Source organism: Triturus cristatus, chromosome 1_2 (assembly GCF_964204655.1).
Source record: "Triturus cristatus chromosome 1_2, aTriCri1.1, whole genome shotgun sequence".
NCBI classification, from domain to species: domain Eukaryota; kingdom Metazoa; phylum Chordata; class Amphibia; order Caudata; family Salamandridae; genus Triturus; species Triturus cristatus.
In genome coordinates, this window is record NC_140580.1 from 922020741 (window position 1) to 922048450 (window position 27710).

At 44.3% G+C, this 27710-nt stretch overlaps 1 protein-coding gene across 4 annotated transcripts in view; it reads right to left on the reverse strand.

Moving 5' to 3' along the window:
- Positions 1 to 27361, reverse strand: part of CLSTN1 (calsyntenin 1) — a 442723-nt gene extending 415362 nt beyond the window's left edge. For 2 of the 4 annotated variants that reach the window (XM_085609783.1, XM_085609779.1), the window contains exon 1: positions 27024 to 27342. In XM_085609783.1, the coding sequence (XP_085465909.1) occupies positions 27024 to 27081 (58 nt within the window). In that variant the 5' untranslated portion in view covers positions 27082 to 27342. Of the gene's footprint in view, positions 1 to 27023 lie in introns of all 4 variants that reach the window. The other 2 variants (XM_085609788.1, XM_085609782.1) reach the window with 2 other exon arrangements.
- Positions 27362 to 27710: the final 349 nt, after the last annotated feature.

The window sequence follows — 27710 nt, forward strand, 5'->3', positions numbered from 1 at the left end:
TGTGTGTGTGTGTGTGTGTGTGTGTGTGTGTGTGTGTGTGTGTGTGTGTGTGTGTGTGTGTGTGTGTGTGTGTGTGTGTGTGTGTGTGTGTGTGTGTGTGTGTGTGTGTGTCTCTGTGTGTGGGTGCAAATGCAATAGGTCTCGCATTTGAGAGTGATTAAGCTATTGACATTGTAAATAATGCCGTTTCTTTAAATGTTTTAAAAACAAAAACAAACAAAAATAATGTCATGAGCAATGCCAATAGCTCGAACTTTACCAATGCCGAGACCATTGCATTGTAAATGCTCGTTTTGTTTTACCTTAAGGAGGAAATCCCTTATTGGCCAAGGGGCAAGGTGGGCTTGCCCTGTCCCCTTAACCCCTTCAGTGCCCATGACGAGCTAGACTCGTCATGGGCTGCGGTGGCGCTGTGCCCATGACGAGTCCAGCTCGTCATGAACTCCGCCCGCTAATGGAAGGCGCGGCACTGGGCGGGGAAAGGGGCGGGCATGCAAGGGGTTAATATGACCTTTCTTTAGGTCTCGCCTAACCAAGCGCATGCGCTGGTCTGGCGAGACTTATTGAGAGGGCTCTAAAAAGTGCTACCAGGCCAGCCTAGAGCTACAGTGCAAGTGCGCGGGCGCAGCGCTTGCCGCGATTACTTTCACTGCCACACGGCCGCTTTGAGTTTTGATCGCGATCACTTTCACAGCCCGCTTGGCATAGCCAATAGGTCTCGCTTTTGGGACCTTATAAGTATTTAGTTATGCAACTGTTGCATGGCTAAACACTTATAAGGTCCCAAAGGCGAGACCTATTGGCTATGCCAATGCTTGTTTTAGTATAGACGCAGGGACCTTGCCCCACATCCTGTAATTGCTGCAGAGGAGACTTTTTTCCCTTGTAGCAACCAATCTTGACTGCTCAGAACAATTTCCATGTCTGAAACCGCAGATCCAAAAGGGTCATCTGGAAAAAAAAAAAAAATGTATTCCTTAACCAATAATATTCCTTTTATTTTTTATTTGCAAAGCCGCAGAGAGTCTGTGGATCCCAAACAGCCAAGATATAGACAAGTGTTAGCTCTTTAAAAGCCCACTTGCAGCCGTTTTAGAAAGCTTATACTTCAAAAGTTTGGTGTAAATATGTTTCAGCCTGTAAGTACAATCAAAATTTCCTATGGGAGGCTAAACTGTACATCTTTTTTCACCCCATCCCCACTTCACTGTTTTCCCCCACATGGATTCATTCAAAAAGGCCCATGTTGTACGTTAGCTGACTAAGCCAAGCAACTAACAAATCTGGTGCAAATTCATCCACAGTGGTCAAAAAGTATAGGCAAATTGAAAAATGCCTTTTCAAAGGAAAGTGCAGATGAACTATAATTACACATGATATAAACATAGGGGATGTGCATGTGTATATAATGTGCTTGTAATATATATATATATTTTTTTTTAACAAATGTTTCCATTTATTTTTATGCAATTCATGTTTATTACTCCCCAGACGGGGAAAAGCAATCACAGAAATAGTAAAGGATAGTGTCATTGAATCCAAATGAGCATTGTATTGGCCCTGGAATAATGCACGGCTGAGTGAACTCCGGGAAATTTAAAACCTCTCAGGTGACGGATCCTGAAGCAGGTGATTGAAAGGTGGATTTTCCAGGGCTGCCTGCAATACAGTGATTAACCTATTCCACACAAAACCCTTTATAGTAAGGATTTCGGTTCTCCAAAGACAGCTGTGACAATCTGCCATTTGCACTCTGCTGCAGAGGTCTTAAATGCAGGGTCAAAGGTCGGGAGGTCAAGCCCTCTGACCTCCAAGAGAAGGCAATGTTATTTCAACCCTCACTGAGACCCGCAAAATAAGTAGACAGAGGAACCATACCAATGCTAAGATGCCAGACGACTCCCCCAATCACCCCCTGTGGTCATCAGCGCTGCACACTTGATTTAGAAACAAACCACTGATCACCTGCCACCTATGCTATCTAGTAGGCTCGAATTAACATGCCCAGCCAACTTCGAGAACAAACTAAGGTTTTCCTAGAATGATTAGACTTAGGAGGGCAAGGCAATTTGTTCATGTCAGAATCAGTTTCTTATGAAAGAGATTAAAAATGGAAGCCAATCGGACTGTCTAGTCCTTCAGCACAGCATCAGATAACACCGTTCTAGCGAACTGACGAAGCAGAACGCGGACAGAATCCTTTTAGCCTAACAATTAATACAGATTTAAAATGAGTTGTTCTATGCATGTGCTGCACAAAAGAATCGAAATGCAAGTAGTTCATCGAGTAAGCAGCAGCTGGTGCATTGCAGTAGGATTATTTTTCACCATCGCAAGTACCGCAAGTTCAATAAAGCCCCAACCTATTGCTCAGTCTCGCTTACACTAAATGTGCTGTAACATAATCAGTCGGAAAAAACTACCTTTGTTTGTCGAAAAAGCTATAGCCAGCACATTCTGTTCAGAGCTTTAAAGATTTCTGTACTCGGATAGGATTTGATGTGCTCAAAAGAATACATAAAACACAGCCACAAAGTCAAAGTACACACAAAGGTGAACAGCATTTAGCAAGCACCATAGAGTAATAATAAAATTCCACTGGGACAAAGAACATGAGAAACAGCGGACTCCATGAAAAAAAAAAAAAAGGAAAAATATACATGTTTTACAATCTCGAATATATGTTTACTGTTGTGTATGCTCATTACCAAGGATGATAAAATGTATTTAAATTCCATGGGCAAACCCAGAATGAAAAATGTTCATAAAAGATGGAAAATTGCCTGATAAAGTTTACTCAAGTCAGATTTACAAAATAAGTGGTTTCATTGTCAGCTTTGGTTCAAGTCTCTGAACTTGTGGTGCCATCCGAAATGCACAGTTCAATGGACTATTTTTATATGCACTTAAATATCTCTAACCAGAAATATTTTCATATTATTTTCTCGTAATGTGGCACTTTCCTCGTGTTTGAGCTACTTAAAACCTAGCTTTTGATGGAAACCAACTCCAATTCTCAGCTAGCCCAACGAAGACTTTTTGAAAAGGTAATAATGAGTTGCATATTCCTCTTTTACCAAGCACAATGACAAACATAAAAGAGAAGTACAGGGGGGTAAAGATATCCAACATGTGCGACAGAGCCACTGAACACCGCATAACCATCGTAGTAATCAAACTTGCAACATCTGTTTTGTCTTATTTCACTACACAAGCAAAATAGATGGATTTTTTCCCCCTAGGCAGCAAAGTCACTGCAACAATTAAAGTAAAAGGACAAAATAAATCGGAACACATAAAATGAAATCGCATGAAAGTGGCAGAGATTCAAGATTCCATCTAAAAACTTTTATAAACATGCTAGCAGCGCCTTCACAACCAGTGAAGCTGTAGTATGCTCTTCTAATCCAGTGCAGGTTACAAATGTGAACAAAGGTTCAGCACTCCTTGGTTATAAAGGGTGGTGGAACAAGAGATCACTTGTCAGACTTTCTGATTCACAGGTTTCCTCCTTATTGAAATTATCCAAGCAGCAGTTTGAACAATCTGACTGGACCACCCGGTTACATGATTCTTCATCTATTGCTTCTCCGCTTGCTTCTCAGAGGGAAGCTGGTGAATCTACTGGTGGACAATTGGTTGATGAGGTTCCTCATGATAGTACTGGGCATGCATCTGCTTCACCTGCTGTTTTGGATACGCGCCCAAGAAGGTTGCCAGTAAAATTTAATGACTATGTTTTGTCTTAATAATCCCAATTTGTTGTTACTGCCTTATCAGTTCTCTTTTCACTTTTGTTTGTTAGAAAGGGAGAAGTTGTAGTATGCTGCATATTGTTATATGCGCTCGTGCTACTAGCATGAGAGCTCATGTGTTGTTTTGATTGTAGTTCCACAGTCGGGCCCTGAACGATGCGTGCCAGGATTCTACCAACGCTAATCAGTTCGTGGAGATCGTGGTACGCAGCGGGTGCGCCTGGCTGTGGGTGTCGTGATTCCACAATAAATCTTATTACTATTTAAGATTGCCTCCTCATACCTCTCATATTTCAGAAGCAAAAGTACCAAACAGTAACATTTAAAGTCAAAACCGTTACCTATTATTTCAGAACTTCCACCCCAAACGAGTTTGTGACAGACAGCTTTCCTTTTGTACACTAGACAGCCATAATTTCTTACCCACTGCGATTGTTTTAAAAACATAATAGTCTATGGAATCGTCGCTCCCGAACGGTTGTCTTGCCCTAAAGTAGGTCAGAGGACCGAAGTGTTGCCTTGCATTTATGGTCGTGTGAGTGATCGATTACCACACAACACTCCAAAAAGAATATGTTCTATGTGTTAACTTACTGGACAAAAAGCGCTCTGCCTAAGACATACATTTTAAGTCATTTAGTAAACAGGGATGGGAATCAAAAATGGCACTTTATAAAGTCAGTAATGCAGCCAAAGTTTGTGTTCTAATGTCTGTTCAAAAGTATGAGCGAAGTCCGATGTGGAAGTGTATGATCCAGCTAAGAATATATGCAAGTTCACATAAAGGCTGCAGAAAATGTGGGCCACTTCTGTGAGATATAGATAAATCAACAATTGCATTGGACTGCTTAAAAATAGAACACCTATATAACCCCAAAAAACAAGCATTGGCAACGCGAAGAGGTCTCGCCTTGCAGTACGACACTTCGATGCTATGCAACATGGCTAAAAAAAAAAAAGTTACAAAAAATTTTACAAAAAAAAGTCAAGACAAGGCTGCGGTGTCATTTTGTAGGTGTGTGCACCAACAAAATCAGAGCTTTTGTTTTAATCAATTTGTAACAGTAAATAGAAAATATTAAGTAGCGGAAAAAGGTTTACTTTGAGCAGTACAGAAGGTTGGAGGGGAGCAACACAGAGGGTGTTGGTGGGTGGTAGCAACGCCAGTGAAGGCAGAAGCAACAAAGAGGGAGCAGTTGTGTGGAGAAGCAACATGTGAGTAACTCTGAGCAGGTGGGGGAAGCACACAATGAGAAAGCGGTGGAGGAAGTACACAGGGACAAGCACAACATTGTGGGGTGCAGAGAGAAGAACACCTGAAACAGACTGCAATACTAGTGCAATGAGAGAGAAGTACACAAGAGAGCAAGCTGGCAAACACTTGCAATCTCATGGGGTGCTTCACCGAAAAGAAAAATGTAGTGCTTGAGAAGAAGTAGAAGCATAGAAGCCTGCCAAATCACAAGAGAGATGATAAACCAGCTATGCTCTATGGCGGGGACAAACACAGGATTGACAAGCTGGGGCACGGCTAAGAAGCAGGCAAATAAGAGTGACAGGAAAACCAACCAATGGGTACCAATAGGCAAGCTCCAGCCCCCTGGTATGTTCTTGATAAATCCACAACATGTCTTGCAACAGACAGACCATGTGCTATCTAGTAGGCTCGAGTTAACAAGCCCAGCCAGAGTTTAACTTCAAGAAATGCAGATTAACTACAGCCCCATAAAAAAATGTAAGATAAATTAAAAAACCTGAAGCATCAGACATAAAACATGGTAAAACAGATTCGGAAAATCAAAATAGCTCAATAAAGGATTAGAATCTGTTACATAGAGGCATGGAAGTGAGGCGGACAAACCAACAACATACTATCAAAATAGTTAACAAAACATGCATCCATGGAATTCAAAAAGAAACAAAAAAAAAAACCTTGAATCGGCACCAATCATGTAAACACAAGCGGGCAATACATTTTTCTAGTGGATTTTGACAGGCAAAAAGTAGATACTACACTTCAAAAAAGGTCCCACTGCCATTATACTGAAGTTGGCCCATCCCCTCCAGGCATCCCTGCCATGAGTTAGTATAACTTAAAAGTGCTGGTTTTCACTATCACCGGCATCATACAAGAGGTCATCCTTCCTGGCATCAACAGCAGTGTCCTCATCCCTAGCATCGGTAGCGTCTGGACTCATCAATGGCAAAAAGAAAAAAATAACCCTGAGCACAGACTGCATTCTAAAGGGGAAGGGGTTGGGTGAGTACCCATCATGTCTAGCCAGCTGGTGAGTTCCACTAGCAAGCGGGTCCAAGCTGCACTTTGGCAGGCCTCTGGGAGAGGTGCAGCTTGGATTTGACAGGTCAGGAATGGTAATCAACAGTGGCAGCAGCTTTCAGATTTTCGCTGGTTCAACCGCAAATGCCCTCGTTTGCCCGTGGGGTTGCTAGGGCAGCCGGCCGGGAAGGTGAGCTAAATAGGGGCAACCACACCTATTGGAAGCCTGGATGCCTGGACGCCCCTCTTGGCATCGACACACCTCTCCTGCCAGAAACGTGTGATCTAGAGGGAACTGGCCTTAAGCCATTGGCCCAATCCTGGGCACAAATACATAATCTCTAGAGGGGGGCTTGTGACATCCGCTACAGCGAGAGTCCATAGCCTTGCATTACACTGGCCAGGGGACACTGCAGGGATTGGGAGGAGACCAGATATGGCTCAGCCCATCCCCGAATGACTGCCAAGTGGATACCTCATTAGGTGACTGGCATGGTGGTTTTAGGGCACAAGTTTTATGCTGTGCCAAGCTTCCTATATCTTGAGGGAGCAGGTGAGTTTGCTTTGTAAGGATAAATGGAACAACCCCGGGGAAGGGGCGCGGGGGGGGGGGGGGGGGGGGGGAGAGGGGGGAGCGGGTGATGGCATGGAGTTTTATTTGCGGCGCCGAAAGCGGTTGCATTTTTTTTAAATCTATTTATTCACTTTTTTGTTGTTGTTTACAAGTGCGTTCCATGCCACGGTTTCACTTTAATAGCATCCGCTGACCTTTCTTTAGAAAGCCTGGTCTAAAGAAAGGGATGTGGCCTCTATTCAATGATTTCAGCCATTGTAGGGGTGAGGTTACTAGAAATGTTTCAAGGTACATTGTTGAATATTAAAATGAATTTTTAACATATGGATTAGTATTTTAGCAATGTTGATACTTAAATTCGGACAAGACGCCTAGGCTTTTTCTAGCTGCATCGCTTTCTCTGCATGTCAGGCTCTAGCCTTGCACTTTGCACTTGGGCCAGGAAGCAACTGGCTGTTGTATAGGTGGGCTCTCTACAGTCATTTGCTTACCTGCTCCAACAGAAGCCCCACACCCTCCATTTTCTACCTATCTGAAATCCACCTTTTTTTCCTTCAAGAAGAAAAAAAAAAAAAAAGGAGCAATCCTTCCAAACAACCTAGGTTTTAGATAGCCTTGCAACGGTATACACCCACCACTATTGTTGTGCAGAATGTTTCACCAACAGCTCACCCTTTAGAAAACAAAGAAAGACACGATGCAGAGAAAACAAGCATTGGCATAGCCAATAGGTCTCGCCTTTGGGACCTTATAAGTGTTTAGCCATGCAACAGTTGCATAACTAAATACTTATAAGTTGCCAAAAGCGAGACCTATTGGCTATGCCAAGCGGCCGTGCAGCCGCGAAAGTGATCGGGATCAAACATCAAAGCGGCCGCAAAGTGAAAGTAATCGCGGTAAAAACGGAGCGTGCGCTCGCGCACATGCACTGTAGCTCTAGGCTGGCCTGGTAGCACTTTTTGGAGCCCTCTCAATAAGTCTCGCCAGACCAGCGCATGCGCTGGGTCAGGCGAGACCTAAAAACTGACTGATGCCAGTTCTACTAGATGACCCAAGAAGCAGAATAGAACTGCAGACTTTACAGCTCGATGTGCTCCTCCTGCAAACTTGAAGGAACCTTCTTTAGCACTTAAAACAATTCACTAAACGTAAACGTTGATGTTATATGTGATAGCAGTATTTACATATAAGTTTAGAGCACCATTTACTCGCTATTCACCTAAAATGGTGCATCGACTGTACCCCCAAGGATGAGACCTAGATGTGGCCGCCAGTCACACTACCATCACGCAGAACGATGAGCACTAACAATTTGATCCTCTGGGTCAAACACTCACGAAAGAAGCCACAAAAGACGCTTCTAGAAATATTTTTATTACAAAAGGAGAAATGTAAACTAGGAAAGAGGAGCACTTTATATAGCAACAAGACACATAGCCTGCAGGTGAGAAAAGCAACAAAATGTAAATGGGTGTACAAGAACCCACAGCAATACAAGTGTACAAAAGAAGGAACACAACAGGATAGTGGGATGTGGTAAGAAACTGTTAGCCAAGGATGGGTAGAAGAGGTGGTTTTGTGAACATTCTCGAATTGCACCAGGTAAGGAGCAAGCTTGAAAAGTGAATGGAAGATGTTAAGGAGTCTACGCCCACATGTCGAGACAGCCTGATGGTGTACGCATTTTTAGGTCCTGCCTACGTAGCGCGCATGCGCTGATTAGGAGGGCCTTTAGCTGTCTCTCTGCTCATTTTCAAGCACACACTCCTTGCTTGTGGCGGCATCCACCTTGCGGGAGCGAGCACGGGCGCGCCACAAACACGAGTGCAGTGCTTGAAAATGAGCACACTGCGCGCGCGCACACCACTCGCTGGCTCACCTCCTGCTCCCGCTCTCTCTCTCAACAACTTTTGCGGCCGCGGGGCAGCGCTGGTGTTTCAGCTCTTGTTGTCCTCTTTCTGTTTCTATTTCTAGCATGGTGTGGGCTATTCGGAGCTGACGTTTTGTATGCTCCGCAGCTTGAAGTGCAGCACACCATCAAGATGCAAAGATGAATGGAAGCTCTCACTGCTGTGTGCATAGTGCCGGTGCCACTTAGGTGCACATTCCCTCTGTTTGCAATGCGAATGATTCGACATGTTAACTTTACTGCTGCATATCACATTTCTGATGTTAACGCGTCCTGTAGCAAAGCTGTGGCAACTGGATCTTCTATATGTCATTTATTTTCATCTAAGTGCCAGATCTGCCCTGCTTATAGGAGGGGGAACAGTGTCTTGTGAGACATACAAAACGCGCCAGTCTTCTTTGCAACTACATCGAGCTTCATTAGTTTAGTTTACAAGGTCTTCAACGCTTATTTTGACTTTAAAGGTTGCAGAAAATCCCAATATCATAACAAATCCATCAAAGAAAGATGTTGCATGTATTGCCATCTCCCGGATATTGTTAACGTGCTCTGTTGCTCGACAGTTTTTCTAAGCTAAACTTTGATGCTAGTGTTGGAAATGAATGTGTCTGTGTAACGTAACTGGTGCGCATGTAAAGGCCTCCAATACTTTCGGGTCGAGTTTGCGCAATACAAATCTGCAAATAGAAAAAAATAGAAAATCCCCGGAACCCGCAAATTGGGTTGTAACGTCATGTGTTGAAGCCTGTGGCAGAAAAGGGTTACAGTCAATAGGGGGGAGGACTCACTGAAAGCCATAACATAAAGAGATGCGGTATCTTGTGCAGAGTCAACAAATGAGTGCCTGTGGTTCACCTGTTCTTGTGCATTGCTTTCACAGCCTCTGCTCCCAATTAAAACAAGTAGAAAACGAATCAATAGCTAATTTAATTTGTAACATACACTACGCATTTAAGATAGCTCTGGCGCTAACAGCGCATGCCCCAAAGATGTTAGTTTATCCAGCAAATCTCCGTGAAGTATTGGTACGATAGTGCAAGTGGTTAATGCACTCGCTGGCAAGATGTGTATCATCTCTGATCACAGATGATTAATGTACCCACGGCGCAGAATGAAGTAGAACATGTAGGTCACAAATTTCAATTTGCCACATAGCACAGTAGGTAATGGAGTTTGTTTCAGAGTTCAACTGTAACCCAAAGGTCAAAAGTTACAATCCATATAACATATCCAGGCGTCTCCAACCTTTTCAGTAATAAAAAAGTATCACAAGCTACTAATATTATTAAAGTTGTAATAGTGACCAGGGTTGGATTCGGATTAAATATCGGCCCAGGCACGCTAAAAAAAGTGGCCCACATTTGCACATTGCCTTTCCGCAAAACACTGCTTCAGCTAAATTTTATAACCAGCATGGGCATAGCCAATAGGTCTCGCCTTTGGGGCCTTATAAGTATTTAGTTATGCAGCACAATATCCTTCCTGCAACAACATCAACTGTTGCATGGCTAAACACGTATAAGGTCCCAAAGGCGAGACCTATTAGCTATGCCAATGCTTGTTTGTTTAGTCCTTTGGATTGACAAGTTGGATATAAAAGCAGACAGCTAAAACTTTGCTCAAGCGGAGTTTTTTTCTTTTTAGAGAACACAAACTATAAAGCGAACTCTGGTATGGATGACAAGAAACAAACAGACATTCTGCTTAAACTTCTGTTCAAATCTATGACGCCGTTAACAATATACTACTCTTGGTCGTATAATAACGGAGAATACACATTGCAAGGAATTGGGCATCTTGTTTTCCGAAAAACGTACTTATATGATTTTCAAAGGAGAAATCCTACATTGAAGATTACTTGCACTAAAAACACTTAGTTCCTCCCACTTGTGAAAAGGCCCAGTTAAACCTACCGACCTCGAATCCGCGAAGGCTGAATACACATTCATAGGCACTGACTGGCAGTGGCAACAAGCAGGCAAATACAGTGGCCCATAAACACCGGAGGGGGCCCAGCGCACCAGACACGTGTCAGTCATTAGTCACAGGAAACACCCCCTGCGATGAATGGAATCACTGCGTCAACAGCCCTGCCCTGAAGATCCGCTCGGGGTGTGCTGCAGGTACACGCGGTGCTAATGAGAGGGCGGTGTCCCTGACAGCCTGCTAAAGGCCAAGGGGTGCCCGACCTCGACAGAGATAAGACTCCGAGGGCAGCAAAAGCTGGGCTACAGGAAATGACGGCTAACGACCCAATACACAAAGCCTCTAATCCATTTACAGACACTTCCTTCTCACTTGTGAGGGTCACTAGATTTTGAGGGGGGGGGGTATTGTACTCTCTGCCCTGTAAGAAAGAATGCCCCGTGCAGATTTTAAACTAGTGGTGAGCATTCTGCTGCACTATTTTTTTTAATTCAAGCCTTTACTCGATATTGTGCGGTACCACTGAACACAAAACATAGGCTGTACAGATTGTCCTGGTTCGTCAGATGTTGGTATCCATTTCATGTACACTCAACGGTTGCAGAGCTATGGTAACAGGGGCGGGCAGTGCTCTAACATTGTTACCCTTTAAATGCTGGCCCACAATTTAGAGAGGAATGTCACAGCAGACTTTAAAACCTTGGAGCAATGGCCATACCCTTCAACATTAGTGTGGGGAGCTGGTGCACAGGGCAAGACAGGCCGATAGAGCAAGGACCACGTTGTCATCTAGGTTTGCGCCCTTGTGAGCCGGATTCCGCCAAACCCGTTTCAGGTTATAAAAAAAACAAAAAAAACAGGCTTAGCAGTTGGTTATCTGCCAAACAATCCTGGACCAGAATTTAAAACCAAATTCACTCCATGACATAGTACATGTTTAACTGTTTTGCTTAGCATTTTTCAAAGTAACTCCAGCTTACAAGCCCCCCCACACCACCCAGAAAACCGTGAGAATTTCTCTCCTTCAACTGAGTCTCATTTTTTTTTTTTTTTTTTTTTTTAATTATTTTTATTGCAGGAATCAGTAAATCGTTACATAATCGGTCAGCATTATATGTCAAGCCAGATCAATGTCAACTGAGTCTCATTATCCCAAAACAAGGAACAGGTTACTGATCTCCGATATAGTCATGTTCCAGTAACAGCCACTCCCTACAGCAGATTCTCTGTAGATTATATCTGTGTGATGGTCTCCACAGGATCTGCTTGCCTTATCTTCAACTATAGCTCTTCAAAAAAGCACACCCAGTTCGCTTTTGGCATTCTGTGATAATGTAAATAAAATTACCAAAATATGGTTTCACTTCGGTTTCTAGTATTAACAGTAGAGGCCAGGTCTCGTCTTGACCATCTTTTGTAGAGAGGTGATTTTTGATCAATTAACTTAATCTGCATGTGCTTGTTTGGCCAAACTATTTTTTAAAAGAAGACACGACGCAAGCGCCCTTTCTCATACCTCCACCTGGTCATTTTGATTCTTCAAGTTGACCAGTACAAAATTACTGTTTGATGATAATACGATTTGAAAAAGTCCCAAGTTGATCAGAAGTAAATTCGAATGTTGAGTACATTATTTTTTTCTATTTTTTATATACTATCAGCTTTATATATTTTTTCTCAATACAGATCAAAATATTTGATTGCATGATACTTTTTATCGGAAATGTTGATTAATGGGGCGCTTAAAGGATTTCACTGTTTGAGAGTTTTTGACATGCCTAACTACTAAATAAAGGGACATCCGTTTGTCTATTGGGGTAACATCGAAGGGAGTACCAGATACCTCGATCTTTTCTTGTACAGGAGGCCCTGGATAGTCGGAATTTTGGAGTGGTTGAACAGAATCCCTCCCCCCAGATACCAGACCACCATGAGCAGAACAGAATACTGATACATCAGAAAATGGCTAAAATGTTAAATCGGAAATAAATGTGACAATAGCACGTCAGTGAACGTTACAAGACTCAGTTGGGGAAATCAGATTATGGACACGAGGGTCATGCAGTTGATGATTAAGCAAACGTAAACCAATAAAAACTGTTGAATTTGCATCAATCCTTGTTTCCCCATGAGGATACTGATTTTGTTAAACTTTTAGATTCAATAAAATACGATTTTAAAAAATCCAGGGCGTTTTTGCTTTGGTACAGAGAAAATATTTTGACACTACAGAAGCACAGCGTGAGCATCACGCTTTGTCATGTACATAAAGCATTTACAGCAGACAGCAGCACCAGCTTCGTTAGCATACACATGCATAGGGTGTCTGGCATAGGAAGTAGAAGTGAAAGATTCACTTTTCATTATGCATCACTGAGCGCTCATACTGTAACAAGCATTCAGAAATTAGTCCTACACATTTTACAGGACAGAGAAAAAATACAGATGTATTATTGTATGGCAGAAAGCGATAGACGGCCGTGTTTAAAGCCTGTCGGGCTGTAAGAGACATCGAGCGGCAGGATTCTATGCAGACACACATTCCACCTGCAGCACAGAAGTCTGGTGCAGCTTGCTGGTGGGATTTCCCCTCTCCCAAGGAACCACATTTGCTCATTGTTCAATTCCCAGACGGACTCAAATCTTCATTTCACAAGTGAAATTTGGAAATTCACCACATTCATTAAAATTCATGAATTTTCTCAAAATTATGCCATTTTGTGTAATTGTTTAATTCTACCGTGCATCTTCCAATATAAAGGAACGCATTCAGTCACCCAGCAGTATCTTGCAAAAGACAGCATCCTGTTGAGAGACCTTTTCTATTCGAATGTGTGTCCTGCCGTTATCTCGCAATGGTTTTAACACAAAGCGAATGCTCAGGAAATAAAGAGATAGGATATACTGGCATTTTACCACAGGAGCTTAATTTTGTACATTTTTCATACAATTTTAGGAAATAAAATGTGAACACGCAGAGCCCTAAATACCACCCTATATCTACTTGCAGCTTGCTGTAAGTCAACCCCCCCATAAGCTTTGGCTCATCAAGTGTTTGCAATTAGTAAAAATTCGAATCTCTCCTCTGGTCTCTTAAACCCCTGACTGGTAAGGCTGTTACCGTATGTTAATCTGCTCAAAAAACGTGAGGCGCTCACGATCCAGTGAGTGGCACGGGTCAATTTACAAGTTTTAGTCAGCACTTTTTAAATCAGGCTTGGTAGCACAGCGGTCTCTAGATCGCATAGGATCAACCTAAACAAGCATTTAAAAACCAATTGGTCTCGCAATTGCGAGATTAAGCTATTGGCATTGTAAATCACAATGCCTTTTATAATATCAAAAGGCATTGTCATTTACAATACCAATAGGTCAAACTTAGCCAAAAGCGAGACCTATTGTAGAGCGCGGTGTCCGTTAAGCGGGCCCCGCGCTCACCAATTTTGTTTTTTTTAAAAAGTTGCCCTGAAGCGGGCGCCGCACTCACCAGTAACTTTTTTTTTTCTTTAATTAAACTAAGCGCGGTGTCCCTAAAGGGGGTGCCGCACTAAGCATGCAAGTTTATAAAAAATAAAATTCTAAGAAAGGTAAAATAATGCGCAGTGTCCCTGAAGCGGACGCCACGTTCTTCTTACAAGTAATTTTTTTTATTTTTTATTTTTTAAGTGTCTCCATTGTACCGTGGAGGTAGGGGGCAGGCACTTTTAAAGTTAGAGCGGCACAGCACTCAAAACGAAAGTGGTCACCTTTGTCCCTTGTGGGCACGCTACAAATACAACAGAAAGCAGCTGCCATTGTCCCCATTAGTCAGCAATAAAATAAATAAGGCTCACATACTTATAACGCAAACTTTGTAACAAGCCAAGTAAAAGGGCCAGTCACCATGAGAGGTTACAAATGAAGACCATACGGTACTAAGGAGCCTATTTACGAATCAGAAGCCATCATTTACGAAGGGCAATGACAAGCCAATGAAAAATATGGGCGGAGCTTCAAATGCATACTTCGATACAGCATGCCTTGCAGAGCAGCGCATGTACACTGACTCTAGGCTCGACCTACAAAGCTTTAGGAGTACTATAGAGAGGGAATTTAGTTCTACTCATATTAGTAGACATGAGTATGTGTTTTGATTAGGCAAACATTGCATGCTTCCACAGGAAAATGTGCTTCCCCTACATGTAGCTACGATTATTTTGCTTGTTTATACAGCAGCCCTATGGCTGCTTAGAGAAGGCACATTAACATGCATTAGGTGTCGAGTTGAAATGTGATGTAGCTCGACCTCCTTCTGGGAGAAATACATATGGCACTGTAACATGGTAAAGGGTATTAGATAAGTAAATAAATCATGGTGTTTGTTTTTCTCTGGGAGCAGCACAGATAGGAGGGCAGTCAGGAGGAATTATTGTTGTTTTCTGGTTCCAACAACAACCCTTCCTAATATCATCATTAACTTTAAACTTCAGAGTGCAGTGGTGTCTTTGAGAGCAATAAAGGATGCCCAAGGCTATTCAAACCTATATGCGTTTTAGATCCGTTTTGATAGCGCAGCTGTTAGACCTTATATGATTTTTAATAATTGCCTTCAAAGTACTACTGACGGGAGATCTTGGGCTTCACCCAAATGTGGGCTGCCCGGTGTACAAGATTTGATGGGTCCAAAGTTGGGTGCTTCCACTGAAAAGGCTTGTAGCAAAGCTTACAGTTAATCAACACGACTGAGCTCAATGAGGTGGCAAGCAAATGGCCACGGCTAAAGGTCTGATCTGTTTATTGTGTGTTATGGTAAAAGCAGAAGGCCTGACATATTTATTGTGAAAAGCATATGTTAACATCAATTCATTTGAGAGAGGATTGTTATTATTTTGTATGAAAGCCTGCTGTGAAGGATTTCGTTACATGCATTCTCACAGATTACTGTAGAATGATTGGGTTTTGGTGTTTGTTACCCACTGGGACAAACTGTCGATATAGAAGATTTGTTTGGGGAAATTCTCATTAGTGCTTCTTAGGGGAGAGAGTAGTTTACTTTGCCAATTGATATTTTTTTAATATCATCTTTGTAATTTTAGGACAGTGTGCCTTTTGGTTTCCATGTGGGAAAGCTTACAGGCAAAACAGTAGGCCTGAGTTGGTTATGGTGACAAGCTATAGCCCTGATTGGTGCACTGGGACATGTTATATCAGATGCTATAAGCCGGATCTGCTTATTATGAAAAGTTCTGACAAAAGTTGACATTTAGTTATTGTGAAAAGCATTTATTAAAGCCTGCAGGCTTTTAACAGTGGGTTACTATCGCATAGTCTTACAGGCCACAGACCGATATTTTATGACATGCATTCTCATTGATTACCATAGCAGCCAACTCAGGAGATTTTCACTGTGATAATTCCTGGTAGGCCCTATTGAGAGGGGTTGTATACTTATTTGCAAACTGTATATATCTACATATTTGTAATTATATAACTGTATATATGATGGTTGCCAGTTTATGTGCATTTGAATAAGCCTTTGTTGGTTATAGTGTAAAGCCAATGGCAAAAGCCACAGACCTTATTGGTTCATTAGGAAACGTTATGCAAGATTCAACAGGTTTAATCTATGTACTTCGAAACATTATGGCAAAGCCAGTAAGCTTGATATACATATTGCGAAAAGAAAGGCAGTAGGCCATTAGGGGTGGATCGTTAATACACTGTGCTAAACCTTCTAGGCAGGTATTTTGTTAAATAGCATCTCACAGATTACCATAGTAGGCAAGGGTTTTGGTGTTGGTGACCACCCAAACCAACCAGGAGAGGATAGAACATTTGCACTATGGTAATCTTTATGCTCTATTAGGAGAGGTTTCTATATTGTTTTGACAACTGTAATTTTGTGCATATTTGTAATGTAATTTGTAGGTTATACCTGATGGTTGCTTTGTGAAAAAGCTCAAGCCCAACACAGTAGGGGTGAGTTGGTTATGGTGACTGATCAATTATAAAGGTTATAAGCCATTTTATTTACTATTGAAAGGTCTGATAAAGGTAGCAAAACTGACATATTGATTGTGAAAAGCATATGTTAAATGAATAAGAATTTAAGTGTGGGTTGATATTAGTGTGTATTAAAGCCTATAGAGTACTTCGTTACGTGAAATCACACAGATGACCATAGTAGGGAAAGATTTTGAGGTTGGTTACCCCCCTGATGAACCAGAAGTATAGAAGATTTGTACAATGAGAATCGTTGTTAGACCTTCTTAGGGGAAAGAGTATTTTCTTTTTCAACTGTTATTTTGTATACTCTTATGAGTTTCGTTTGTTGGGTGGTTGGTTTTTGGAAAGCTTACGCTCAATACAGCAGGCTAGAGTTGGTTATTATGACAAGCCATTGGTAACAGCTATAGGCCTGGTTGATTCACTAGGAAAATGTATTCCAGATGCCATTGTATCTGATCCATGTATAATAAAGAGTGCCAACAAAGGAAGTAGGCTGATTTATTTTACCATGTCACAAATAGGTTAAATGCAATAGGCCTTAAAGGGTGGGTTGTTATTTTTTGCACCATGTTAAAAATTGCAGTTGTGTATTTTCTGTACATGAAAGTTCACAGATTACCTTTGTTGGGAAGAATTTTGGTGTTGGCAACTCCTTTGACAAACCCTACGGGTAGACAATTTGCACTGTAATAATTCTTTCTAAATTCGTTTCAGAAGGCCTGACCGGCTTAGTTGTCTGCATGGCCCTTGTAATAAAACAAATAATTAAATAGTAGATACACCCCTACAGATATAGATCTCCATAGAGACACAGTGGCTGTTTGAGTCAGCCCTTTTCTACCACCGGTCTGTCGGAGTGTAATTTACACTCTGCTACCTTCAATGACAGTGTACTGCATGGGGTAATGGTTCAGTGCACATCAGTCACTGGCTCTCTAAGCCTGAGGAGAAGAAGGAGGAGGAGGGGGAGTGATCTTCAGTGTCAGGGCTGGTTGGCAGCCCTTTAGTTTTCAAATTTCTCCATTTCAGAGTTACCCTTTCTTTTCTTTGCTTCTCTTTTTATTTTAATTTTTAATTTTTCTAGGATACTAAAGCTCGCCAGTCAGCGCTAACGAGCTGCCCGCTAGCTGTTCATTTAATCTGCAGTGCACCACATCTCGCGTAGCCACTTCTTCTAAACCAGATGAGCATTCTGGAATGCTGTTGTCCATACAGTATCATCATTTTACTATTACAAGATGGCCAACATATTAGCTAGCAACAGACTATGTAGGAGTACCACTGCAAGACAGACAAAGTTAAAAAAGACAAAGAAAACTGGCTACCATATTTGGACATTCCATCATCCTGCACGTAATACGATGGATATATAAACGACAGACATATCTGATGGTTAATCACCCTGTGGTGCACCAGTGATGCAGGAACATAGACCATGATCAGAAAAAGTATTGTGGGTGGAAATGTAGAGAAATATTTTTAAAAAATGGATATTCAAGGTGGGATAGGGAGGGAAATAGGGAGCAAGGCAATGAATCTCTTTAGAGCAGATCGGATAAGTGCCAATGACGCCTTCATGCACCGATTAAAAAGTGTAATTTTCTTCTAACTCACCTACCACATGTGGTCCCTCTAGCAGCTCCACCACAGGATGCTAAAAAGTAAACAGTACTCATCTAGTCATTTTAGAAGCTAAAACTAACCAATTATACGGTTAATGTTAACTAGACTTATATAGCGCACAGCTGTCTCAGCGGAGAGGCGTCCCGGCACTAGCAGCAGAGAAACATAAAGGCTAAGAAACTGGGCGTCCCGGCGCAGAAAGTAGTGAACATAGAAAAGAGGGACTAGGCCACGGGGAAGAGGTATGTCTTAATGGCTTTTCGAAAGGCCAGTAAACTATCCAGACTACGAATCTGAAAGGGCAGGGAGTTCCACAATTTGGCTGCCAAACAACGGAAAGACCGTCCCCCGGCACGGAGACGGTTCACTCCGATAAAGAGCCCCTTCGCGGGAGCCCGTCGGGCATTGCAGCGCCGGCCCGACGAGGAGCACAGCCCTATGATGAAGCATGACACCTTGCTAGGTGTGTGAGGGCATTCTATAGAGACTAATCGCTCTCCCCCCTCTCTCAACCCCCCCCTCTCCTAGAGGAACTGCACTCCTGGTTTTGTTTCAGAGTATCGTTAAACCATGGGTTAGAGTCAGAATTACGACCTTTAGACCATTTGGCTGGAATGAAGGAATCAAGAGCATGAAGAATCCAATTACAGAGTGATCTATATGACAGATCGGAGTCACTGTGCAGTTTAGGAGGGTGTACAGAAAGAAGGGCATGAAAATCTTCAAGCTTCAATTTACGCCAAGGGCGTTTAAAAGAGGGCTGTTGGATGGCTCAGTACGGGGGCTCAAAGGCCGGGAAAGACATTGGGACCAAAGAACGGTCAAACCAACCTACTGGAGTGGGTGTCTTGACAGAAGCGGAGGGAATATTAGAGAAGACAGGGTCAAGCAAGTGACCGGCAGTACGGGTGGGGCCTGGAACCAATTGTATTAATTGGCACGCCGCCAAGTCTGCAAGCAAGCTGTCAAATTCATCATCATGTAGGCAGTCAAAGTGCAGGTTAAGGTCTCCCAAAATGCTGAAATTCACTGCACTCATTGCCAGAGTACAGGTGACATCAATAAGAGCAGATCTGACCTCCTTAGCTGGCCCAGGGAGGGCGATAGACTAGACAGCCCTGACATGGTCAAATGAGCGCTAAAAGCGATTGCGAAACGGGCGCGTTTGCAGACCACCACAGACTCTTGCCAAATGAGCAGGTGTAACAGGACTTAAAGATAACCGCAATGCCATCCCCTCTAGTCTCCCTGTTTAAGGTCAGAATACTATAGCCTAGAGGAAGCGCTAACCCGGGTTCTGCCACCATATCATCGCTAAGCCAAGTTTCTGTTAAGAAAAAGACATCCGGGGATTCCTCCTGAACTAGATCGTACACATCCAGATAATGTTTAGCCAGAGAGCGAACATTAAGATGTCTCCACACAGATTCCAGGCTCAGCAGAAAAAGACATGCAACCATCTGCAGCCCATTCTGGCATGCTCTAGCAAATGGATTACTTGGCTGGTTGTAGGCAATTGCCAATGATTTCCCAAGAACATACTGCAACAACTTGCAACATTACCCAACATACAAAGTGGAAATGGTCCCAGACAGAAAGAAAAGCCGTTTGGACTTTGAAGAATTCTCTCCTCAAACCAGATATTATTTAATTACATCAAGATGGAACGGTGTTTCTCTCTACAGTCATCTTGACAAGATATTTAACCCCCAGTTCATACATTTATGGCCTCTCATCCGAAAGCTGGTTAAAATTATAACCATGTTACAAATCTCAGTTCATTAAGCTTGTGCTGGCATTCTATCTTCTCCCTATTTTGGACACCAGCCAAACATATGGCAAAACTACACTTCTTAATTCACAAATTACTATAGAACTAATATTCCACCATTAGTTTATACTATTCGTAATCACTCAAGTTCATAAAGCACAATCTACCTATAAGAAACTTCACACGCCTTGAGACCTCTATTATTAAATCTACTGGCTTAAGAGTACCAATTCATCAGGTTGTCTGGAATTTCATGATTGTAGTTCACAGAACATAGGAGAGATAGAGTTACTAGGAAAAAAAATGCTTAATTGGCAAACTCTGGACTCCATTAAACCCTCATACCCTCATAAGACCCCAAAAGCTTTAAATAAAAAAAAGAAGATATATATGAAAGAGAGAGAAAGAGAAAGACTGTAGATACAGTTGTAGCACTTACACATTGAAATTCCAAGCATAACGGATAAAAGAGCTTTTACCCAACAGCGAGGTCACCAAGATAGACCGAGGTTATGTAACTTACATAGAATGAGCTCAGACAGTATTGTTTCTCCTTTATGACAGCCAAGACAGAACATGCCTCAGTTGGATTCACTTTATGCTGCCACATAAATGCTAACATGACAAGACCCCATGCAGATTTCTGTGAGAATCCGATTGATAGAATCATTAGCCTGCAGTCTCAAGGCCCGTTTCGTGATGGTCCCTGGTGGCATATCAAAGTTGAGAATGCAGCCCAAAAAAACATATTATTGCTCCATTCATTAAACAGGTTATATCTTGCCAAATAGGCTTTCTCAAACAAGAAGATCAACAAGCTGTCATGACATATCGGATACTGAAAGTCACAAGGGCTTCAGAAAAACTGTGGACAAACAACTTTTTGCCTCCAACAGTCAGGATCATGAGAATTTGTAGTAAATTTAAAGATCTACCTGGGTTTTCTCTGAATGTAAGGCAAGATTGTTGGCTAGAGCATGGGCTCCCAAATGATAAATTACCACCACTAGCCAAATGCTGCATCGCGGACGAACATACGGTCAGCAAAAATGAGGGTATGTATTTAGCACCTAGCTAGGTGGAAATAGGTCACTCCCCAACCTCAGTAGCAAAAATTGTTTATGTATATGTTAAAGAGTAGGGGCCAGGCACTCATTCTAGTTCAACTCTATAGTTGCTATTTATATACTTAGAAACTATGCCGTTCCTATGAAGTCTGATGTGCAATCAAATGTCACGATAACTCTTGCAAATGATAAGATATTAGCCAATTTGAGGGACTGCAATCCAACATTTTAATTCAGGTATGTTCTATCCGCCATAATTAAGCATTTAATTAAAAATGGAGTGAGAAGAGTTTGACAGCTGCACAGAATGAAGAATCGTGCTGTATTCAAAGAGCCACGATCCATTACGATATCCTTCTCTTCAATATTATATTAGCGTACTTATGACCTTACAATATAGCAAGCTTGTGAGTCTTGCGATTGCTTTTACATATCATATTCCCTTTGACTCTTCAGTGAGCAATCTTGATTTTAGAACATTTTAGTACACTATAGCCTGAAAATGTTAGTGAGGACATTCTCTAACATAGTTTCATTAAAAATCCCACTGTTGCCGATTAACTCAATATGGTACTGATCCAGCCACCTAACAGAACCCTACAAAGAGAGATGTGGAAACATCCTAGATTCTGCCCATGTTGGGGCCTACCATGTGCAGTTAGATGCTTGGAAAGCCAGCAGGCCACATGGACCACTTATCCAGGCGCAGTAAGTAAATGTCTAACAAAAAAGGTCAACAGGTTCAGGGCAGTATACAGGACGTTAATATTTTAAAAGACAGGGATGTACTTCCAAAACTAATATGGGCTACATATAAAGACTTACAAGGTGGATTCAGTGAAGAGGCAACAATTTAAACAGTGCGCAGTGCACATCCAGGTATGGTTTCGAATGGACCTTTTCAGAATTAACTGAAGCTAGTGGCGCAAAAAGTAGGAAAAAAATAATTAAATCGAACTGCACTTCATTGGCACACACGCATTTCTTAAGACGCTTAACATAGATCTTTACGAAATGCTGCAAAATATTACGACCTTATTTTTAACTAAAATGATTAAACGAATTGAGCTGGTTCACTAGGCTATAATGCTTATTAAAGGTCGTAAATTACGCCATACCTCTGTTACTACTATAATTAGGAGACAACATGAGCACAAGGCAAAAATGCTACACTCATTAAACAAAATGCACCCAGGAAAACAAATACATTTAACCCTTCAAACATGCATGAGGCTGTGCTTGGCTGATTTTTGTCTGTGTGTAAAAAGCCTCTACTTAAATAAAAAGTAAGTCATCCAACTACACGATAACATATTTCAAAGACAGAAGCTTCTAGAAATCAGCATTAAGGTGAAAACAAATAGTGGGTGGTGTGAAGGTTCGTAGTCGACGCACTCGTGAGAGAGCTGACTATGTGAAGAATCTCAAGGTTCAATCACACCCTCCTCCAGGATTCGAAGCTTACACATAACGAGCGGTGCGATTACCCAGTAATTAACCGTAGCCGGAGGGTAGGAAAATGCAGCAAACTAGGAACCACATCCACCTAGCACAAGCTATTCTTCAGGCAGAGAGAAAAAAGGCGGAGAGGTGCCAACAAGACGGATATGGGCAAAAAATGACTACGACGCAGCAACCCCACAGAACCAATTCTAAAACATGCATCACATTCAAAGGAAGAGCGGAAATATTTATTTAAAAATTGCACCTATGCTTCTTTAAGCAAAACTGGTCTTGAATCTTAGAAAATAAGTCATTTGTTTATTCATTTGACAGACGTCTGAGCAGCAGCGTGGGCGTTATAGCACGGTGTAGCTGCTGCCTTTAAATAGATGTACCCGCTAAATATTCCTGCGAGGAACGCGGGTATTTTTACTTTTGAAGGGAAAGACGAGCAGCGTGTCGACAAACTAAATAAGGGGCAAACATGAATCGGATCGAACATGGAACCATATAAAACAGACTCCGGCCTACCTCTGCTTGAGGGTGCAAGGTGAAAGGGGACATTTTATTTGAGAAGCACGACCGAGTGCCTCCAGAAAACACGATCCCCTCCCACGGGAACGAAGATACAATGATGTCAGCAGCAGAAATGCCCTCCTCCCATTCACTGGGGGAATTTGCATTTTTATTATGTTACCTGGTCTCACCCTCAGCAATCAATCACCAGCTTTGTTTTAACGTTGTGTGGAGACACCGATTCTAAAGGGAACCTCTGTCACGTACAGCTGGGGTAGAGGTGTGGAATTTTCAGGACAAAACCTATCCACGAAGCGACAGAAATGTATTCAGAGGAAGCCCTGCAATGCGTACAAAGGGGAGAATCAATCAATAGAAAGGAGCGGTAATCAGAGGGAGGGCGAACGCCAAAACAGGGTGCAGAAACACTAATAGCGACCACCAATTGGACAGCGCCTCGTGTATTCAACCATGTCCAAATGGGCTAAAAAGAGCCCAAAGGCGGCTAGTGATTGGCCCTTCACTCAAGGCATACCTTCCATCACAGACAACAAGGGTTGCTCATTGCCCCAAGATAGACGTGGCAATCGCAAGTTAACACATGAAGTAGAAAATGGCCAAACTCAGGAGGAGAAAGCCAGTCTTCAAACTGGTCCATATATTGCACATCATATGGTGTAGAGGCCCGTCCAGCATGGAACAACCACCCGTCACATGGAGCAGACGTCTGTCACCATCCAGGCAAAACAACCATAACATGGGTCAAAAGATGGTTCCATCAGCCGAGATAAAACAGGACATTCGCCCATTACCTGAAGCACAGGAAAATTGACCACTGAATAATAAAAGTGGCCACCATATGGACCAAATGGTTTGTCTATGTTACAGGACAAACAGCTGTGCACAATAAAAGGGTAATAACCATATCACTCAGATCAGAAGCTATACCATCAACTAGATTCGGACGAAACAAGCATCACGCAAGCAAAGTAGAGATCTTTGCCAAGGACGAACACTTCACAAAAAACAGCGGACGGATCAATTACCTACCAACTGTTATCTGGAGGACTAGACACTGGTCAATCAAGGAGCAACAGAATAGATAACCACTTATTGTAAATAGAGAGGCTATTCCATCACTTAACACAGACCTATCCATAAACCTGAACTTGATGGGGTAATAACCTGATCACATGGCAAAGAATCAGGACAACAATCAAGGCCAAAAACCTATTGCATGAAACAAGAGGTTGCCCTCTGTGGGTGTGAAATACACCCCCAGCCCCTGCTGTCCCCTTGACAGCGAGCATAACAAGAACCACTGCCACCCTGGTAAAGAAATTAATGCAACCTGAAAGGCATGCATTAAGCGGGACATTTAATAACACGCCTTCCATCTGTGGGCATGATAAAGACAAAACAACGGATGACAAATTCTAGGACAGATGGTATGCAAGAGACACAGTCTTCTTCAGCATAGTATGGTACCAGGTAAAAGAAGAGGTATTGCGAAGGCAGGGAGCATGGACTTTACAGGACAACACACAGTGAAGACCAATGAGGGAGCCCTGTAAGTCAATAGAATTTCAATGGAGGGTGGGATGCATGCAAACAGGTTGCTCATGGATGAAGCACAGCGGTCATATGCAGGGGAATGACATTTGTCATCGAGTAAGACATACCTGTCAACCAAGGGGAGGAAGCACGAGGGACAAACTTGTCCTCTAAAAGCAGGTGCGAGGAAAAGATTGGTCATCCATCGGGAACTGAGGGACACACTGGTCATCCATTTATGGGGTGAGGGGAGGAAGAGGGAAACACCCGGTCATCCATATTCGGTAGTACACACTGATCATCCAAATAGGGGGGTGGGGGGGGAGGGGGTGTACACACTGGTCATCCGGTCGGGTGACAACAGACACTGGTCATCCAGTGTTGGGGGGAGGAGAAGAGACAATGCTCATCCCAGGGAGGGAGGGGTGGGCACGCTGCTCATCCACATGGGGGAAAGGGGGGGGGGGGCGCTCATCCACATGGGGGAAAGGGTGGACGCCGCTCATCCACATGGGGGGAGGGGGTGGACGCCGCTCATCCACATGGGGGGAGGGGGTGGACGCCGCTCATCCACATGGGGGGAGGGGGTGGACGCCGCTCATCCACATGGGGGGGTAGGGTGTGGACGCCGCTCATCCACATGGGGGGGTAGGGTGTGGACGCCGCTCATCCACATGGGGGGGAAGGGGGGGGGGACGCCGCTCATCCACATGGGGGGAGGGGGGAGGGACGCCGCTCATCCACATGGGGGGGGAGGGGGGAGGGACGCCGCTCATCCACATGGGGGGGGAGGGGGTGGACGCCGCTCATCCATTGGGGGGGGCGCGGCGCCGCTCATCCATGGGGGGGGTGCGGCGCCACTCATCCATTGGGGGGGGGGTGCGGCGCCACTCATCCATTGGGGGGGGGGTGCAGCGCCACTCATCCATTGGGGGGGGGGGTGCGGCGCCACTCATCCATTGGGGGGGTGCGGCGCCACTCATCCATTGGGGGGGGGTGCGGCGCCACTCATCCATTTTGGGGGGGGGGGGTGCCACTCATCCATTTTGGGGGGGGGTGCCACTCATCCATTTTGGGGGGGGGGTGCCACTCATCCATTTTGGGGGGGGGGGTGCCACTCATCCATTTTGGGGGGGGGGTGCCACTCATCCATTTTGGGGGGGGTGCCACTCATCCATTTTGGGGGGGGTGCCACTCATCCATTTTGGGGGGGGGGTGCCACTCATCCATTTTGGGGGGGGGGGTGCCACTCATCCATTTTGGGGGGGGGGGTGCCACTCATCCATTTTGGGGGGGGGGTGCCACTCATCCATTTTGGGGGGGGTGCCACTCATCCATTTTGGGGGGGGTGCCACTCATCCATTTTGGGGGGGGTGCCACTCATCCATTTTGGGGGGGGGTGCCACTCATCCATTTTGGGGGGGGGGGTGCCACTCATCCATTTTGGGGGGGGGTGCCACTCATCCATTTTGGGGGGGGGGTGCCACTCATCCATTTTGGGGGGGGGTGCTACTCATCCATTTTGGGGGGGGGGTGCTACTCGTCCATTTTGGGGGGTTGGCACCGCTCGTCCCAGGTTGGGGGGTTGGCACAACGCTCGTCCCGGGCTGGGGGGCACTCTGCTTATCTGCGGGAAGAATGAGGGGGCACACTGGTCATCCCGCAAGAGGGAGACACTGGTCATCCCGCAAGAGGGAGACACTGGTCATCCCGCAAGAGGGAGACACTGGTCATCCCGCAAGAGGGAGACACTGGTCATCCCGCAAGAGGGAGACACTGGTCATCCCGCAAGAGGGAGACACTGGTCATCCCGCAAGAGGGAGACACTGGTCATCCCGCAAGAGGGAGACACTGGTCATCCCGCAAGAGGGAGACACTGGTCATCCCGCAAGAGGGAGTCACTGGTCATCCCGCAAGAGGGAGTCACTGGTCATCCCGCAAGAGGGAGTCACTGGTCATCCCACAAGAGGGAGACACTGGTCAGCCATGGGGGAGGGGAGGTGTGATGGGCACACTGGCCAGCCATGGGGGGGTGCGGGGGGCACACTGGCCAGACATGGGGTGGGGGGAGTTCGAGGGGCACTCTGGTCTGACATGATGGGAGGGGGGCCAGAAACACATTGGTCATCCATGACACACTAGTCATCATGGAGTGGGTGAAGGAATTATTCGTTATCCATTGGGCGGTGGGGCGAAGAGCACACTGGACATCCATGGCAAGGTGAATGGCACACTGATCAATCAGTGAAGAAGTGGGGGGAGCACACTGCTCATCCGTGGAGAAGATGATCTGCGATGGAGATGCGGGGCACACGTGATATACGTGGAGTTGGGTGATATGATGCTTAATCATTGGGGCACACTTTTCATCTTGGGAAACAAACATGATTTCAATTAACAAGCTAACTGGGCCTACGTAGAATGGAATGACGTTGGTTGCCACCGCGTATTATACATTTCATCTTTGTTTGCTTTGGTCCTTCAAAAACACTCCTGTCTGCAATGTAATCAAATTGGAAAATATGTCCAAGGACATAACAGAATGAAAATAAGCTCCCACAATAAAAACATGATGCCCTAGGTCCGTCTCACATCATCTTCCTTCCCCGCCCCTCTCACCTCGGGCGGCCCAGGCCCCGCAGAGCATCCCGAGCAGGAGCAGAAGTGACCGCGCCATCTCCGCGGTCCCTCTGTGCGGACTCTGACGCGGGGGCACGATCTAAGCCCCGGTGTTTTTGCTGCTGACGGTCCCCGAACTCCCAGGCTTCTCAGATCCGTATGTCTCCCAGTTTCAGTGTTGCTCGCCCCCTTCGGTTGCCTGACGCCCGTCCCCCGGCTCTCCGTGCCTAATACTCCGCTTCCCTCAATTCTCGGCTCCTCCTCATAGATGATCTAAGATGGCGGCAGCTTAGCTCTCGCCCCAATCTCTCTTCAGAGTAGCGCCGCGGTATCCAGGGGCGGAACTCCTGCGTGTGAAACCAAACAGGTCGAGCCGCAACGCGAAAACAGATTGGCCGGTGGAAGGAAGCAGAGGCGGAGCTCGATCAGTAACTAGCAGATCCTCCCATCCGTGCCGTGGACGCTAGTGTGGGAAAACCAAATTAATGCATTAGCCATGTTAGAGCCAGGCGCGAATTGCATAGGCTTTGGCTCCGCCATCCCTCTGTTGTATTACAGTGTAGCGATGTAGCCTGACCTCAAGATGGTCGTCCTACGGGTTTGCCCCTCTTCAATAACGCCCCTTGGTTGTTACATTATTGTTCCACGCCCTGTTTCTGCGCTGGAAGATTTGTGATTGGGGGTAAC